General features: G+C 41.2%; 1 protein-coding gene across 1 annotated transcript in view; it reads right to left on the reverse strand.

The window, feature by feature from the left end:
• Positions 1–543: 543 nt before the first annotated feature.
• Positions 544–19,242, reverse strand: part of LOC147175556 (A disintegrin and metalloproteinase with thrombospondin motifs 20) — a 104,475-nt gene continuing 85,776 nt past the window's right edge. Inside the window, exons 29-39 of the mRNA XM_086074098.1 lie at positions 18,266–18,433; positions 13,059–13,232; positions 10,858–11,028; positions 10,537–10,740; positions 9,780–9,909; positions 7,921–8,015; positions 7,762–7,856; positions 6,416–6,549; positions 4,564–4,655; positions 4,386–4,490; positions 544–4,291 (exon numbers count right to left, since the gene is read on the reverse strand). Of these exons, the coding sequence (XP_085930224.1) occupies positions 4,202–4,291; positions 4,386–4,490; positions 4,564–4,655; positions 6,416–6,549; positions 7,762–7,856; positions 7,921–8,015; positions 9,780–9,909; positions 10,537–10,740; positions 10,858–11,028; positions 13,059–13,232; positions 18,266–18,433 (1,458 nt within the window). The 3' untranslated portion in view covers positions 544–4,201. The remainder of the gene's footprint in view (positions 4,292–4,385; positions 4,491–4,563; positions 4,656–6,415; positions 6,550–7,761; positions 7,857–7,920; positions 8,016–9,779; positions 9,910–10,536; positions 10,741–10,857; positions 11,029–13,058; positions 13,233–18,265; positions 18,434–19,242) is intronic.

The following is a 19,242-nucleotide window of genomic DNA, read 5'->3' on the forward strand; positions in this document are numbered from 1 at the left end:
TGTATTTTTCTTATTTTTCTTTAAGTTATTTTTCATCAATTTTTTTGTAATTGTATTATTACAATTATCCATTTGCTTTACTCTGTCTGTTTTATTTATTAGAATTAGGATTACTGTATTCATTTATCTGCATGTGTATGTGATTTCGATTGTATATTACTTTATGAGTTAATTTATTTGTATTTTTTTTTAAATAAATTCATAATTCTGCTTTTTATTATTATTTTTTATTCATGGAAGCATTATTTGTATTATTACTGTTATTATCCAAGTGAAATTTTCCCAGTCAATGCAATGTGGGGAAACGGGTGCAGTAACCAATTAAAGACACTAGATGTCACTGTTTATCCTTCATTCACATTCATCAGTTGTTACATCTAACTATTCAAATTCTGATGGCATTTTAGAAGGTCATCACGTTCTTCTATGCGATTGTTACAAGGCCAAAACACTTAAGTGTTTGCTCACCATGATATTAACTAGGCACAAAATGACCCAAGTGTGTGTAAGAAGTGATTGGATAGCCCATTTTATGCCAGAGATGCCTTTTATTTGAGCTGGGTAAAATAAATGAGACTTTTTAGACGTCCGTGCAGGAGAAAAGCGCTCTGAAGGGGAGCAACTGTCATGCTTCAGGTCCCTAAATCCTCCGATTAGATTTTTGTTCGGAACAGAGGCGGCCGTCTGGCAGGATATCAAAGCGGCTCTTGAAGGACCAGGGGATCTGTTTTCAATGTACAACGTTATCTCTGTGAAAGCGTATGCTGCATAAACATGGCCTTCTGCTGGGGTACTTGCACCTTTGTCCCGAAGACCACGGTGCTTTCCATATGTCACTCACGTGTTCATTTGACACATAAAACACAAGAAATCTCACAATGTGTTCCAACTTTAAGGTAGAACACAATCCATTTGGGAACAATTCAGATTTGTAGCCATTGACAATAAGGGGGAGGGGGGGGGGGGTTGTGGATGTTTCCTGGTCAAAAGAAGTCAATGCAGTGGACAATTATTAAAAATCAGTTTTTCTTAATACATTTTTTTTACAAGTTGCTAAGTAAATAAACCATTTGAAAAAAGGCATTTAAATTGTTTTAAATCTCGACAAAAATGTCATTAACCCAAATACATAATCAAAAACACTGATAAACAATTGACATTTTCCTAAAAAAAAAAAGAAAAAGTGGAAAAAATTCAAATAAAATATCTGCAATTCTCGTGTGCCAAACTGTAAAAATGCATCAAATGTAGTTTTAAGTTGTAAAATCATCATTCACCACTAGATGGCAGACATGCAAGACAAACATAGTACCTCAATAATGTAAAATCTTTGAGTGAGTTGATTTTTGTGGGGTGCAAAATGCACAAAACGAGTTCTTGGGCTTAATGTTGATTTGCTGTTGAGCAGTTTTGTGCCATCCTTGAATGGTCATTATTACGCAAGTGAGCCCTTGGGGGGGGGGGGGGGGGGGATCACAGTCCTAATTATTTTTATTGTTTGCTTCAAACCCTTTGTTGTTGGATTAGGATAGTTGATCTTTTATACATGCATTGAGAAAAGTATCATGAAAAATCGAATATATTACAAGCACATATGCACATATTTTTTCCATATCTAAAATAAATTTTTTGTTCTACACCTGCTTAAAAGTGTGTGTGGCCCTTGAGTAGCACATTTGAAAAAAGGTGGCCCCCTCCAGCATTTAAGTTGCCCATCCCTGTTCCTTCACCAGGTGTCTTGATGTCACTGCAGTGGTAAAATGTCAATAAATCATTCTTATTCTTTATTTTCCAAATGTGTTAGTAGTGGCAAGGCATACAGTATCGGTACGATTAGTAACAAAGCACCATAATAAATCATTTATTTTTTATACAGGCTACATACTGTACTGTACATACTGTATAGGTAACATTAGCATTCGTTTAATAAAAACAAAACCTCTTTGGATAAACGGCAGGCAGACGAGCGCGCTTGCGTCTCTAATGCAATGCCCATCCGCGGTTCAAGTATGAATAATACAAACAATAACGCATATAATCATAAGTTACAACGCTTCACGGTTATTACAAAGAACAGGTTAAATCACTACAAAAATGTTTGGCACATAGTGCGTCAAGTATTCTTTACATTTTCTGATACAGACCTCATAGCACAGTTGGCCTTCACCGATATCAATGAAGGTTTTCTAGCTGCTCATTGACTTCTTTTTTTTTTAATATTCATTTCATTTTTCAATACAAGCAAACAACAATAATACGACTCCATCTAACCTCTAATTTTGGTTAAAGCTTTTTTTCTTTTTCTTTTTTAACGGGTTAGGCTGCATGATGCGGGTAGTAAAAAAAAAAAAAAAAAGTAATGGAGCACACACAGGCAGTGAACATAAAATAAAATAGATGCTTGTTAATACAATTATCAGAAATCTAATTGCCAAATTGTCTTGCTAAGGCTGGTCGATAAAGTGGTTTTATCTCGTGATCACCAACCCACTGTTGTGAGAAATATCCAACTTCACTGAATTGGTTTAAAAATTGTTACCTTGCTCATCTATCTAAACCAGCGACGTATGATGACAACCACATTAATCAAATGCTCTTTCACTAGATGGCAGCCGGTACAATGAATTTGTGTATCAAGTTCTTGCCATTCACACAACAGAATAATAGTTTTACCTTCAACTAAACAAACACCAATTTTACACAGAGAAAGTAAATTTGTGATTTTTTCCAATGTAAAATATATGTGTTGACTTAACTCATTCACTGCCATTGACGGCTATAGGCGTCAACAATTTATTTTAACTATTTCTATTAGTTTAAAATGTTTCCCACTTTTGTTAACAAGAGTATGAAAACCTAGATTTCTTTTTATTGTATTAGAAAATATAGAAAGTTTGTGATTAATCATGAGTTAACTAGTGAAGTCATGCGATTAATTACGATTAAAAATAGTAATTGCCTGACGCCCCAAATTTTTTTTTCTTAAAAAAAAAAAGATTTATTTTTTAAAGAAAATATTATTAAATAAGATTAATAAAAAGATTAAAACATTTTTTTAAAGAAAATATTATTAAAATTAGCGGTGACAGGTAATTAAAATTTGTAATCGTAATTAATCGCATGACTTCACTAGTTAACTCACGATTAATCACAAATTTTATATCTGTTCTAAATGTACAAAAAAAAATTTCTAGGTTTTCATACTCTTGTTAACAAAAGTGGAATATATTTTTTTTAACTAATAGAAATAGTTCAAATGAATTTATGACGTCTATAGCCGTCAATGGCAGTGAATAAGTTAAAAAGTCGTAAAACGTCAACAGCCCCTCCATGACTGTCCCAAAACCTTTCCCCACACTGTGTAAACGGGATAACCTTTGCGGCTACGTCCTATATTTCAACTTGCAAGCCAAATGCTGACGGCCTGTGTTTGCGAGGTAATCATTCTAGTAGTCTTGAAAAGCACCGTTCAGGATCATTCAGTGGTTATTTGCTACAAGTTGTTTGAAAACGGATGCATCAACAACAACATGATGACGGCTGCTGCTGCTTCTGATTTTGCAGTGGTTAACACATAGGTGGTTCCGGAATAAATATGGTCAAACATAAATACGTGGAGGTAGGGGATGCAGGTAACATTGAACGTGCGCAAATGAGAGACAAAACCACACGAGTGTCATCATGTGTTCGTACGTTGATAAGTGGATTTCTTAGTACCGTCGTTCTATTGTACTTCTGAGAGGAAACTACACATCTGTATCAATAATGTAAGGTAGGCCAAAGAAGTCGATGTTGTCAATGTAATTTTAGCACCACTTATGTACCCAAATGACGATGTGTTGCTTGCAATAGGAAACTGTTGTGCAAATGACCAAAAAAAAAAACAACAACAAAAAAACGAGAGTGTTAGTCACTAAGCCAGACCAGTCAGTCAGGCAACAGTTCCTCATTTGGTTGCATTTCCAATCAGTCGGGTGAAGGATTGTGTCCCTTTGTGTCTCGCACAACAGTGTCTGGTGTCTTTGATTATCATTCATCAATTCCATTATTGACAGTTTCACTGTAGAGGCACCGTAATAACACAGTCACCATGCGTTGTGGTGAAAGTGGGATTGTTTTTGCAACATGCTCACAGATGTCGATGGCGTCCGACTAACTGGTGTCCGGGCAAGTTTTTGCTGGTCGGCGGTCTTGGGGATCCTCAGCGCAGCTGAAGTAGGAGCCCGTTGTGCGCCTGAGGAATGCACTTCCCACAGAAACCACCGCAGCGGCCATAGATTCTTGTCCCGTCCTACACAGACGAGCGTGACAAATGACAACTTTGAACGGTGCATCTGATCATTCATTTGGAACCGCCAGTTAGACATTGCATAGCAGTTCCTTACCTCAGACCTGTGGACCTTGACAGAAACATAATTGCCCTGAGATGTCCATTTGGCGGCCTCGGCCACTCTGAGCCCGGTGCCAATCAGATTGATGCTGAACTGGCCCTGCAAGTAGCCGCAAGTCAGTTTTTATGAAAGATAAGCCAAGAAGGAAAACATATATGATTGTTTCACCAACTTGTGGACACTTGGCGGCGCTGTAGCAGTCACCCGCTGTGGCAAAGGTCACAGGTCGCCCGACAGGAGTGTGGGAGAAGCGCAGGTCGGTGACTGACGAACAGCAAACATGAAAATATCGTCTTAATACGTGTGTGCAAATGTGGCGACCACACAGACAGTTCTCAGAACTTTTAGCACTGTCCCATGAAAATCCATACATTTATCACATATATTTATTTATGACAATACATGTACACTTCCCACAATTGGGGGATTGGTTCAAGTCAAAGTAAAAAGTTGTGCTCCAAATAATTATTTGAGCGAATAGTAAATACAGTATGTACTCAGTGGGGGGGCGGGACCTACTCAAGTAGTGAGTAACTTACCATGCCGAGTATACATGCTCCATATGCACAAATCATTTGTTCAACTATTACTCTATTTACAAAAGAAGCGTATAAAAAATGCTCACAATATATCAAGAGTAAAAGTGAAGACAATTTTCAATTTTGATATTTTAGCAGAAAAACATAAGTTCGAACTGCACAATATGTTTTTCCTTTGCAGGCCACTAGGGGTGTCAGGCGATTCAATGTTTTAATCGTAATTAGTCGCATGACTTCAATAGTTAACTCACGATTAATCGCTAATTTTATATCTCTTGTAAATGTACAATAAATTGTTTTTTTTAAAAGTTTTCATACTCTTGTTAACATAAAAGTGGGAATAAAATGTTAAACTAATAGAAATATGGCAGCGTCTTTTATACATTGATACAGTAATTTCAGAATGATGCATAAAATTGAGTGTGATATTGATTTGTGTTGGTCATTTTTCTGCCACTAGATGGCATAATTGTAAGACGGTGACAGCTCAGTGCATTTTTCTTTTCATATTAAGAGCTATCTAATCTTTAACATGAAGTAACTTGTGAAATTCTGCACATTTTTAAACTTGTCAAATACAACTTGACCTCAGTCTCCACAAATATATGCATTATTGTAAAATTTTGTACTGCTAAATTTTGACGTGTCTGCTGACTCTGCTGCGTTGCGACTGGAATTCCCCCAGTGCAGTAAAGGAACGTTAAATTAACTAAAAATTAATGCACTCATTTTGACACCCCTACAGGCCACATAAAGTGATGTGGTGGGCCGAATCTTGCCCTCGGGCCTTGCGTTTGCTCATGGCAAGTTCGCTACTGGTTATAGCTTGCACAACACATGAGCCTCTTTTCAAACTTTGCTGTGACAATCGAAAGTAGCAGTGCAACGTAGCGCAATTCACAATAAGGAGGTTAAGACTAGCCTTCATTTTTCACAAAAAATACATGAGTAAAAAGTACCTTACATTGAAAAGGTACCCGAAACTTCCCAAAAACTTTGAATTGATTTATTAATTAAAAGTCAATCATTTCAAAAATAATGACCTGTTGCGTGGCATCTCATCATCCTTCATCTTGAAGTCATTGCCTCTCTCAGCTCTTTTTCAAGCTGCCAAATCCAAATGAGCACCATGCGCGGGGAGGATGAGAACATGTGCATTTAGGACGGAGCCAACGGGATAGCTTCTCCACACACATGATGCTAATCCACTAATCATGTACGGGAAGGTGGAGCGGACTGCAGTAACGAGCAGCGCCACGTAGCCTTAGGATGTAGCGTGTAACCGTTTCCTCTGACAGTATTATTATTACGATGATATCACATGTATCCCTTTCATTCCGACGTGTTTGGAATCAACTTGCGCTGGGAAAAAATCATTTGTTCGGGCAAAGGGGATTTTGAGAAAATCAGCCCCGATGACGCACTTTCGGGAGCCCATGTGTGGTCTCGCTGTGGCAGACATGCAATCACTAAGTAATTACTCACTCAGTATCCTCAGCGTGCTCAGGTCCAGACGGACCTTGTGGAAGAGGGTGTACCCCGCCGCAGTGTAGTCGTTCCTGCAGTTGCAGTCCTGTCTCCGGCTGCCGTTGTAGGGACACTCGAAGGGGTTCAGCAGCCTTCGTGGACGAGACACGTGTTTTCATTACTGTGGCCTCATACAACATATTATTGTAACAAAATGTTTGACTTCAGCTGTAAATTTGATAAAAAAATTTAAGGTAGGTGACATTATCTTATAAATGAACTCATTCAGTGCCATTGACGGCTATAGACGTCAAAAATCCATTTTAAGCTGGCTTGCAGTGAATGAGTTAAATTAAAAACACTACTATTTGATTTAAAGTCAACCTTAAACATTTCTTGACAATATGTGACATCACTAGTCTGAGCATGACATTCTGATTAATATTACATTTGTGGAATATGAGTAATGCAGCAAAATCCAGCCCTTTTTATCCATCTTAGGAAGCGGCCATTTTGCCACTTGCTGTCGACTGAAGATGACATCACAGTTGCTGTGGGCTTAGGCAACGACCAATCACAGCTTACCTGTTTTTTGATGCTGAGCTGTGATTGTTTGTTACCTGAGACCTGAGCAACATTGATGTCATCTTCAGTCGACAGCACTTGGCAAAATGGCCGCCCCAGAGATGGATAAAACGACTTAACTCGTATTCCACTAGCGCAATATTAACCAGAATACCATATTTAGATTAGTGAGGCTGCATAGAACATATTATTGTCCCAAAAATATTTTTGGGGGGTTGACTTCCCCTTTAACTCATTCACTCCCAGCCATTTTCACTGAAGCAACCCCCTTCGCTCCCAGCTGTTTTACTGGATTTTCACTGATTTTGCAAGGCCCACAGAATATTGTGTTCTATTGCTATAACAACATGGAACATGCCAAAAGAAAGATTAGAGTCTCTTCTTTCATCAAAAAAAAGTATATTTGTATCTGTTTCGGTTTTGCAGCAATTAGCATTAGAATATAGCTAAGTTTCATCATTATTCACAAATCTATTTAGAACTGTAGTTAAATGAGCTTGTTTGTCCATGATTGATCTCTTATACTCTGCTGCCTCCTGTTGGCCATTTTTTGTCATTACTACCATTGCTTCACCATTTCTCTGCATTCCGGAGGCCGCTTCAAAGCCTTCTGTATGCTCTAGCATAAAAATACATTGAAAAAACGTATAAATACGTCTTTGGGACACTTGAACATTTAAAATAGAACGTATCAATACGTTTTTGGGAGCAAATTTGTTAATAAAATAGTTCATTGTAACTGAACACACCCATAAAGTTGTTTTGAGTTCATCACGTACCTGTAGCCGTACACTTCCGAGTAATTGTCCGTCTGGCCGCTGCGCAGCGTCACGTATTCCTTGGGGAAATCCGTTTGCATCTCCGCACAGTAAATCTGCAGAAGAAGAAAGCACAGATGAGCACACGTGGAGAAAGTGACTCACAAAGGATGAACGCACCTGAAGGATGCGGGACTTGATTTTGAGGTAATATTCTCCGTCCATCCTGACGCCCTGTCGCATCTGGACCTCCCGGCACGAGGTGAATAACCGGCCTTGAGGGGAACGACAGTCGTTTTAGTGCATTATCGTGTGTTGGTGGAGCAAAACAACAGCATCCATGACTGGCATTGAGTAATTATTCAGACAACGTGAATGTACTTGAGATTTTCTATTTATCTATCTGGGATATTATTCAAAATCAGTATCCGGATTTCAAGCTTAGGTTATCTCTGTCAGCATAGAAGTAGTTCCGCTTTATCCCTTCCCTTCCCAGATCTACCGCTGTAAATGCGCTGTGTCACGTGTGTGTCATGAGCCCGGAAGAACAACAGAATTCCTGTGAGAATGTCACACACGTGACAGAAGAATGGCCCCAAAGTGCTGTGTAACTGTGTGCTTTTTGGTATTTTCGGAGACGGCCACAGATAGAAATTGGCGAATGTGCTTTTGTCGGAGTGAACAGAACAGACTTGATTCCGACTGAAGTGGCCTTTAAATTTACCTGTGCCACAACTTAGACCTGGCTTCACCTGGTCTAAAGTCTGGTCTAATTTCTATCACCAAATTTTTAATGAGCTGGGGTGTGTTTAACTCATTCAAACCCCAAAACATGGAAAAAAAATTTTAATACTTTGTCCTTCACGCCCAAAAACGTATTTACATGTTTTTTTTTATTTTTATGTTTTGTCTTTGATGCAGCTAATGACATGAAGAGGTGGCCTGAAACAATGGTAGTTATTTAAAAAACAAAACTGCCAGCGGGTGGCCTTGGAGTCTAAGCAATAGAACACAATATTCTGTGGGCCTTGCAAAATCAGTCAAAATCCAGTAAAACATCCGGGAGCGAAGGGGGTTGCTTCAGTGAAAATGGCTGAGTTAAATTGAAATGCGCCACAATTTAGACCTGGCTTCACCTGGTCTACTTTCTATCACCAAATTGTTAACGTGCCGGGGTGTGTTTAACTGAAAATGCCCTCAGTTCGTCGCAGCCTGACGGATTTCCAAACTTGGTCAACTAGACTTGCTCCGCCCGCCGTGCGCCTGTAAACAAAATTAGGGCCCTCGTGTTGAATTTCATACGAAACCAGTAGGGTTCTTACTTTGACATGGACGAATAATATGCTACAGGGAACACCGTACAATTATTACTTCAATGACTGTATGCCATTAAAAAGCAACCGGGGTTCTTGCTCTGGCTTGAGAACACTCATTTCACCGTCTGCAATTAAAAGTTTGGCTCATGTCAGAGGCGGTTGTGAGTCATATGAATAAAATGCTTATTGATGGAATGAAAAGATGAACGTGACTAAAATAAACACCCCTATGTTGAATTCCCATTTCCTTAAATGGAGAGCTGTTCTCTGAAATGTGTTGCCTGCTCTTGTTTGCCCGGAGTCCCTCAGTGGCCATCTCGTGCTGATTAGCATTAATACTCGAGCGCGGGACTGGCTCTCGTCCGAGCATATCGTTTTAATTCCACCGCGGACCGGCTTGGCAGAGGCCGGCCGGGCAAACGCGCAAAGTCTGGCGCGCTGCCGACTTGTGAAGAGCTCGCAAGTTCACAATGAAGGCGACGTTTTCATAGGCCCGAGAGTTTGCAGGAAAGAGCTGACTGCCCATTTTTCCTACAACGAGGTAATCACTTCAAGAGGCTTTCGGGGCGAGACGCCGTTCTGGCTAATGTGTTAAAATGAAGCGAAAAGGGGGGAAACGGTTGAGTTTCTATAAACACAATCAGATACGGTGTTGGCCAACATACACAACACAGTCAATTTGATATTATTACTGCGAGGGAGTTGAGGGGATGTTTTACTTACATTCCCCCGCTTGACACGCAGCTTGAGACTCGGGTCTTTCTGATGGACGGCACTGCTTGGACGCGGCTCCTTTGGAGGTCACGCACTCCACGCTGCGCTCCGTCACTCCTGCCCCGCATGTCTGAGAGCACTGGCAGCAAGACATTTATTGATCAGATTTCAGTTGAATCAGCCTTTATTAGCCCCACTGCGTATGTGGCAATAAACTGAATCATGTCTGACTTTTTTAATGATCTCATTTGCATATGGCCTCACACTACAACCTTGTGGAAATCCTCAATTATATTTTTATATAATCCAAAGAAATGAGGAACCTAGTAAACTAACACATTTACTAACTAAAAGAGCTAAGAAACAAAAACGAATTTACAAAATAACTAAGAAGCGAGAAAAGTAAGGAACCAATGAATGAAACTAACAAACTAACAGACGCTATTGTGGCAGTTTTAATATAGCGATATCACGATATTGCCGTTATCATTACATCCCTATAAGAAACTCGGGGCACTGAAGGGCGATCCGCCAGGCTTCATCTGTTGGTCGTCGTTCTCATGTTTGTTGGGCAGGTTGCGACTCGGGCAACTGCGCTTTTAAGGATCAATAAAGTCATCTGAATCTGAGACTGACAAACCAAGAAACAAAACAAAAAAACTAGAAGTAGAGCACATAAGTAAGACAGTAAAAAAAGGAACAAACTAAGGAACAAGCTGCCAAACAAAGTATAGTAAGCAGGTAGAAAAGGAAAGGTCATGCTAACCTTGCTCCAAGGGCCAACTTTCCAGTAGGAGCCCTGCGGGCAGTCCTTGAGGAGGCACGGCCTGGTGTTGAGAGGACGGGGCTCGGGGCAGCGGGTTCCGGCGGCAGGCGAGTGTGCGGCGTAAAGACGCGGGGCCTGAGAGGAGGGTGTTGTAGAGCAAGAGACCACACGCTGCTGGTAGCCAACGCCGCAGCTAGCGGAACACTGACACACACACAGATTGACGGTCAAGCAAAAGTTCCTTCAACAAACCAAACACATTTCGGAAGGCGGCGCGGTGTGCAGAAGCAGACTGCGCGTCTTCTGTATTCAAGTTCTAACCTGCGACCAGTCCCCCGTGGTCCACACGTGGCGACACGGAACTCCTTCGCACGGCTGACGCGCCGGCGGTCGTGCCGATGGCTCGCAGTAGTCCGCCTGCGCCGGCGTCATCCTCGGGCCCACGCAGTCCACTGCCCTGCTCCTCACGCCGCCTCCGCAGGTGGCGTTACACTGCCGGCAAACAGAAGGAGAGCGTGAGGGCGGACGGGCTGACAGAGTGGGGGCACTGTTGTACTTCCCAGCAGGCTTCGGCTCAAGCAGCTGGACCCGTTTAAGGATTCAACATCTGCGCTCCTATAAAAGCAGATCAGCTGATTTCCCTCAGCACCAGTGATGATTTAAAAGAGTGTTTATATGACCATAAACATGAATTCGTGGAACACATTAGTTTCAAAGCGGGGTTTTGAACATGTACAAGAAAGTCTTGCAAATTCATGGTGAATGTGAATTCAGTCATGTTAAATGATTTATTTGTATGAAAGTACAACCTTGGCGCCATGTTGTTGGCCTTGGACTAGCCCATGTAGTCGACTTTGCTGTTACAATTTGCCAGGATTCACAAGCATTTGAGTTGAGTCGTTTATGTAACATGGTTTCACGATTGCGTACATGCTAGATGTATGGTGTTGATGCTTTATGATCCTGTTTTAAATGTTTTGCTGCCGTTTTGTGGCATCTACAGGTAATTACAAACTGCTTTTGTGGAGGGGGGGGGTCACCTAGTACAGTTTCAGCATTTGAGTTTTTTTTCTTTTTTATACGACTGAATGTTTCTTCTGTTTCTCGAGGCAACATAGGCAGGCGTCTGAGCACGGCAAACATGGAGAAGTCCCTCATGACAGCAACAAGGAAAGATGAAAAGCTAAGCTACACACACAAGTGTGATTTGACTCTACCGTAATAAAAGGAAGTCCCACTTTGTGAGGTCATTTACAGAACCATGATTCCTCATGAGCAGTGCAGGACTGAGAGCGAGCGAGCAAGCCTTCAGGTTGTCTCTTTAATGATAGCAAGAAAGAGACAATAAAACAGCATAACGAGATTCTTTAACATTTGTACATCTGCCTAACAGTAGGGGGTTGCGAGCAAGGATGTTTGTTGGAGATAGGAAAAACTAAGGTAATGTGCACATGCACGCGTATTTCCCTTCAACTAAAGAGTAAAAAAAAGTATTCAGCTGCATGCTAAAGCAATTGGTGGCGCTGTTACCCTTTGACGCCACAGCAGTGCACAAGAGGAAAGGCGCTTAAGTCTTTGGGAGAATGCTGTCCAGGCAAGATTTGACATGGAACGACCTCGTTTAAAAGTAGCTCCACTCATAACACTGTATCCTTATTAACAGTGAAGAAAACAAACAAACAAAAAAGAAACATAAATCTGCTGAATAACTTTAGTAGGCGTCGTTGACCTGCCAGGCTGCTATTGTATCCACTTTGTCTTATGTGGTTATTGTTGTCAATTGTTATTTTGTTTTTGTTGTGTGATGTGCAATCATGTCCCGTCTGTAAACAGGGACCAATAAACGTGGTACGACACTCAAGGCACACATTTCTAAATTCAAATTTGCCTGTATAGTGTAAAAAATACTTCCAATTCATAACATAAGGGGCGCGAATGTTAAATTGTGACATAGCGGGGTCGTTGCATACCAAATTACCCAATGGTTATAATAACCAAGCAGATTTTGATTTCAATGAAACTTGGTGTACTTGTTGGTAGTGATAGCGCAACACTGAATTTCAAATGCTAGGTCTATAGGAGTAGGGCTTTGGGAGCTATAGCCCATCGAATTTGGACATTTTGGGCAAAAAGGGGCGTGGCCATATTTGAACCATTCTATCTAAGGAACTACTGGGTCAATCTTCACAAAACAGGTATTGTAGGAAACAGGATTCAACAAGGATTCTCCAAGTCTGCGATCATTTATAAGATTGGTACATATTTTCATAGCTTGACATTTTGACCTATAATCTGACCTGTAATCTGACCTTGTGGATCATGTGACCTAAACCAAATATTTCATGAAATGTAATCTCTCACATAAAAGTTTCAGAATAAGGAGTCCAAAATATCCTAAAATATTCAATGATCATTGATGGCATGGAACGACCCAGCAGAGGAAGGTTGTATCCTTCCAAAGGTTTTCATGGACCGACAATGCTCTGGAATGCAGCCAAAAATCAAAGAAAAACTCTTCTTACTTCTTTCCATGGAGCGGCGACCCAAGTGTAATGGGTGCATTCTGCAGCTTGGCACCGCTGGACGACGGCGGGTCGTGATGGAGCGTCACATAGATCTTCCCTGACCTTTCCGCTGCTTTTCAGCCGGCAGTAGACGCCTCGGTTCTGGAGTCCCACTCCGCATGTGACCGAGCACTGGCGAGACACACACACAAACACAAAAAGAGGTTTGCGTCAGATCAAGTCGGACTGTGGAATAATGACATCTATAACTGTCAGCTGCTTTGGAGCTGCTGAGCTACAATCTTGAAAAGACAGTTTGTCGCTGCTCGCTCAACCGTACAATCTCTTTCATGTGCTTAAAATGCGGACCTGCATACTGAGGAAGCTCAAAGGCCTCAGATGATTATGCTGAATTTTGTCCAAGCTCAAAGAAATAAAAACTGAACTGACTCCAGTGATGAATGTCAGTGAGCCTACAACCATAATGTGAGTTACACCTTCCAAACAAATCTTCCTCCCACCAATTCACTATTTAAACATCATACACAACATATACACAGCTAATCTATCTATCTATCTAAACTGTGAGGTGTGGGATCTGTCTGTTTGCCTAAATTGTGTGTGGTTCAATGAAAGTTCAAAAACAGCATATGGCCTTCAATCAATCAATCAATCAATCAATCAATCTATAGCCTACCGGTACATGCTTTTTAATTACACTAGGATTTTTGCTATTTGTAGGCTGCCCGGGTCCCTATCACCCGCAAATAGCAGGGGCACATTGTATAGTATATATATTGTGGTGATATTTATTTTTATTTTGTCTTCATGAGCATACTTGGTATTGGAGTAATCCAAAGTAATCAAGTTACATTACTTTACTATTATGGTACTTGGATTACGTTACTAACAAACATTTTTTTTAGCAGGTAACTTGTAACTGTAACGGAATACATTTTAAAAGTAACCCTCCCAACCCTGCCGGTAATTCGTTCCTGCGAAGTGTTCAAAGTCCGAATTATTCAACCGCCGAATTTTTTTTTCCCATAGGGAATAATGTAAATGTAATTAATCTGTTCTTAAGGTCCCAAAAACAGAAAATTCCTATTTTAATTTATATTTCTGTTTTTTACATTTGCACCCTGTACAGTATTTAAACAATAAAAAAATACCTTACTTTTTTGTTGTATTATGATGGCATCAGGTGATGATAAATGCTTTGTTAATGCTTGCCTTAGTTCAGTGCTGAGTTTGTGTATTTTACATTGGGCATATTGTTCGACTATTAAGCGGTCCTTCCGTGTGTTGTTTAACGTCAGGCTCGTTGTTGAACAGCTAAGGGGGGTCCTCGTGCCAGTGTTTACAAAAGTAGTCACGGTAGTTATAAGGGCGCGATAACCTCCTTCCTAATTCCACTGTGGTTCGTAGCACTGTATGTTTTTCTTTGCTGCCACTGGCACTGTTGTCTTTCTTTGGGCCCAGTCGTGAAAAAATCAAAATGCTCTCGCGAGTATGGAGGACCTGCGGGAGTATTCACGATCTGACTGGAAATGAGCAGCGCTTCGTCTCAACTACCGCAACGTGAGCATCCGGCTTCGCGTTTTTAAGGTACGTTCGGCTTAGCTTGCTTTGCTTGGGTGTTCGAACTCCGAAAATGAGTTCAAACTCCGAGGCATTTTTTACTCCGATTTTTGGGTTGAAGTCCGATTTGTACGACTTCCGAGACGTTCAAACTCCGAGGTTCCGCTGTACTGTTATTGTTCCCCTGCTTCATACTTAAATACTACGAGGCATCTAAAATGAAAATCAGCCTTTTTGCTAAGCGCAACAAATCCCAGTAAAGCCAGTTGAAGGATCATAATGCCAGCGCTATAAAGAGAGGTCAGCGAGAGGACCACAGTTGGTGCGCACGTTTGAAAGATGTCACATGCATGGGTATGAAGATACACAACATGTCTGCCTGCTCACGACTTCATGCTCGCTGGTGGTTTTTATAGGACGATGATTACTTCCAGAACTACAGAACTCTGCAAAAGAGGAGGAGGAGGCCCACAAAGAGATGGCGTAAATGGATCTTTGGGGATTTTAGTTATGTGAGTAGAAGGAGGGGGGGAGGGGGGACGGGTCTTTGGGGAGACTTTAAAGTGTGGGTGATGAGGTGGGAAAAAAACTGTCTGCATGCATTTTGTCTATGCGCCATCACACTGCGTACTTGTTCTTAGAAGATAAAGCTCGTGACACCACAGCATTCTTGTTCAGGCTGCTCTGTGACATTCAAATGGCTGAGAAAGAAGAAGGTCAGTGGGATTGATTCATAAACATTTTTGCTTGAGTGGAATCATTTCTCTTCAAGTTTATTGTCCAGAAGGTATGAATGGTTGTGTTTTTTTTTCTATATGTGCCCTGATTAACTCATTCACTCTCAGCCATTTTCACTGAAGCAACCCCCTTTGCTCTTTGCTTATTTTACTGGATTTTGACTGATTTTGCAAAACCCTTAGAATATCGAGTTATATTGCTACAAAAACATGGAACCTACTAAAAGAAAGATTAGGAATAAAAAGTAGATTTCTATCTGTTTCCGTTTCGCAGCAGTTAGCATTACAGTATAGCTAAGTTTCACTGGGGAAAATAGCTTTTTTTCCAACATGGCCCTGGTTGATCTCTTATACTCTGCTGCCACCCGCTTGCCGTTTTTTTGTAATAACTACCATTGCTTTCAGCGACCTGTTCAGGTCAGAGGCTGCATCAAAGCCTTCTGCATGCTCTAGCATTAAAAAAAACAAAACATAAAAAACACATACATTTTTTTTTAAATATATATTTTTTTATATGTTTTGGGTAGCAAATGAGTTAAAAAGTTACAATTATAAGCGGTGAAGAAAATGGATGACTGAAGGTAGTGAAACTGTTCAAGTGTACGTGTCTTTGTGCCACATTGACTGCAATATGTTCATTCAAACATTTGGAATAATAGTGGAATCGTTTTGCCTTCAAAGTCAGAAGGCTTTGTCATGTCAAGGTGTATATGGGAAAAGGTCTTGACAGGTGACAAAAAATTAATTGATTATAAGTGATACCTGGACGTTTGAATGCCGTAGAACTTTGCAGTTCAACTCAAATTTTTAAAAGTCAAACAACTTTTGAAACATGAGCCATAAATGTGCCTCACTAGTATTTATAATGCATATCATTTATATGTTCTGCAAAAAAAGGCATACAGACCCACTGCACTGCATGAATAAGCAGCCAAACAGGACACACAAGTCCTCGAATCTCAAGACAAGCCCAACCAAAGCTCCAGAAAGAAGTCTTGAATTGTTCTTGCCCTCTTGGCAAGTCGAAAACAGCAATTTTATATAATTTCATATAATTTATACAATGTTAATAAAAAGTTAGTTGTATACTTCATTGCATTTCATCCTGATTTTGGGACCAACACTGAGTTGATTTGTACTTCGTTTTTATGGTGTTCAATGTCTGATGCTACCAGTCTGAAAATGTCACACTGATTCTTTAAAGTTACAGTAGTGGTTGACTTAATTTTACACTACTGTTAACTCTTTGACTGCCAGACGTTTTCAGAAAAGGGATGCCGTCAGTGCCAGCCGATTTAAGCATTTTGACTGATCTTTCAAGGTCCACAGAAAATGTTCTGTTTGGACTATGGAAACACACGTACTACCAAATGAAAGATTGGACTTTCATCTTTCATCAGAAAAAAAAAAGTTTGTTTCTACCTTATTCCGTTCTTTAGTAATCAACAATAGAAAATGGTTAGTTTCACCCAATTTCGCCTGTTTTGGACCAAAATACGGAGAAATCAAGCTTTTAGTGAAACGATATTATTTCATGCATTCTAGTGAATTTTACACTTCTTTTTGTCCATGAATGATGCCACAAACACCTAAATAGTGCTTTACTTCTATAAAACACTACCACCAAGAATGAAAAAGTGTTTTTTGATAGCAAAATACGTTTAACAATTTGACAACAATTTGGCAAACTATTTACAAATGTGTGCAACTGTGGTGCTATTTACAAATATGTGGATGTTTCAACGACAGGTTTTCTTTTTGTAACACTCTCCTGCGTGCAAGGAGACGCAACAGCATTTGCACAACAGATTGCCTCTTCGCGTGCTCCACTTTCTTGCAGGCCGTTTTTTCCGGGGAATAGCAAGTATATACTGCAGTGTGTGTTGCCATCAAGTCTAATATCAGGATCATGCTACGGTTACGTTACGGTGGTGTTACGTCTGGCTTCCTCATGTCCTTCAGTTGCTATACCGGGTTGTAAGAGATGTTCTTATCCACTCCATTCATGGTGGCATCGTAGTCCAGAAACAGTGTCTTCTCCGTGATCAGACTGTACCCGCTCCTCCGATGAATATGCATTGGACTCGGGGTACTCTTCATTGTCCGATCGAATGTCCGGTCGGTTATTGTGCGCGTTTTCCGGCCTTAGCAGCGGTAGCCGCGCTAGCCGCGCTTAGCCGGTGAGGCTTACTACGTGATCATAACAGTCGCGTCAAGGCTTCCAACTTTGGCGTCAAGCTCGGAGTCATCATCATCATCATCAATCTGCATTGGTCGATGCCAACTCTCCATCGCCCGATCGAATGTCCGATTGTGTAGAAGTACCCGGTCGGTTATTGTGCGCGTTTTCCGGCCTTAGCAGCGCTAGCCGCGCTTAGCCGGTGAGGCTTACTACGTGATCATAACAGTCGCGTCAAGGCTTCCAACTTTGGCGTCAAGCTCGGAGTCATCATCATCATCGACATCAATGCGCTTTTTAGTATTGATTGATGCTTTCCGTCTTTGAAAAAAATGCTCAAGCGTGAGCTGCTTGCAACCGGTTGCTTGGTCAGCCATTGTGGCTTCATCAGCCATTGTCTCCTCAACACTCTAGCTCCGCCTCACGTCTTCTACTGACGCCCACGGTGGGCGGCCCATCCAACCTTGTGCAAAGAGAGTCATCGCTGCCCTCTAGGGGCCAAAACGAGTCTTTTACTAATCAGATCTGCCTGATACTTTCAGCACAGCTGCCCAAGGCTTTCCTGCACCCGTTTCCAAAAAAAAAACAAAAAAAACATAGGGGACGTCTTTTAACGTCCTCGGCGCCCTTCCCTAGGTTTATGCTAAACGTTTTATAACGTTTATGGCGGTCAAAGAGTTAAGTTTTTATGCCCCCCAAAAAAAAGATTATCGGATCATTTTGCATACCTTGCTCCACCTGTCGACTTTCCACGCGGGGCACCCGCGGGCCCGGCAGGACTTCTCAGTGCGGGGGCGAGCAAGGGGGCCGCAGTGTTCTTCATCAATTTTGGTTTGGTTCCGGTCAACGCAGGTGATTTCCCGCTGCTTGATGCCTCGCCCACAGGTCACCGAACACTACAAGGGAAAGGAACAAAGTCAGACAAACCAGCAGAATCCAAGAAGCGTACACGAACCCCAACAAATACAAATATGAACATTGAGATTTGTAATATGCAAGTAACGTGAATGTTTTTAATTTATTAAATTTTTTACAAGTTACAATTATATAAGCATGGGAATCAATTATATATACATGGCATGTCGCCACGGCAACACCTCATTGCTCCGCATTTGTGTTCCTTCCGCAACATGTCCGTTCAAATATTCGGTGCGCTATACACGTCGCATTGACTTGTAAAATGCTCTTTTGTTTGTATACCAAATGGCACGGTGGTCTAGCGGTTAGCACATCTGCCTTACAGTTCTGAGGTTTGGGGTATAAATTGCTTTCTCATCCCAAATCAGCTGGCATGGGCTCAAAATCACCCGCAACCCTAATAGGATTAGTGGTATAGAAAATGGATGGATGGTTAGCTGGGCCTCTGGATTGCCTGCCCACTCATCAAATGTGAAATTACACAACTAAGTCCATCTTACGAAGGGGCTTGTATGTGACATGCTGTAATTCTGTATTTTGTATGTCTTTTGACGTAACAATGACTAAATCACCTGGTAAGACTTTAAAACTGCATCATATGCCTGAGTTCCAAATCATTGAGGTCAACAAGTGCGTTGGCGTTTGACAAACGAACGGATGCTCGGCGTGGTCGGCGGGCTCCCTTGCAGCATTTCACGGCCAAGCGACCGTGCTGCAAACACATCATCTCAGCTAAACAACCCAAACGGAACACTCCCGCCGATGGAATGCGTCTGGCTATTTAACC

The sequence above is a fragment of the Leptonotus elevatus genome, chromosome 4 (genome assembly GCF_054856555.1).
Source record: "Leptonotus elevatus isolate MCC_2025b chromosome 4, RoL_Lele_1.0, whole genome shotgun sequence".
Classification (NCBI taxonomy): Eukaryota; Metazoa; Chordata; class Actinopteri; order Syngnathiformes; family Syngnathidae; genus Leptonotus; species Leptonotus elevatus.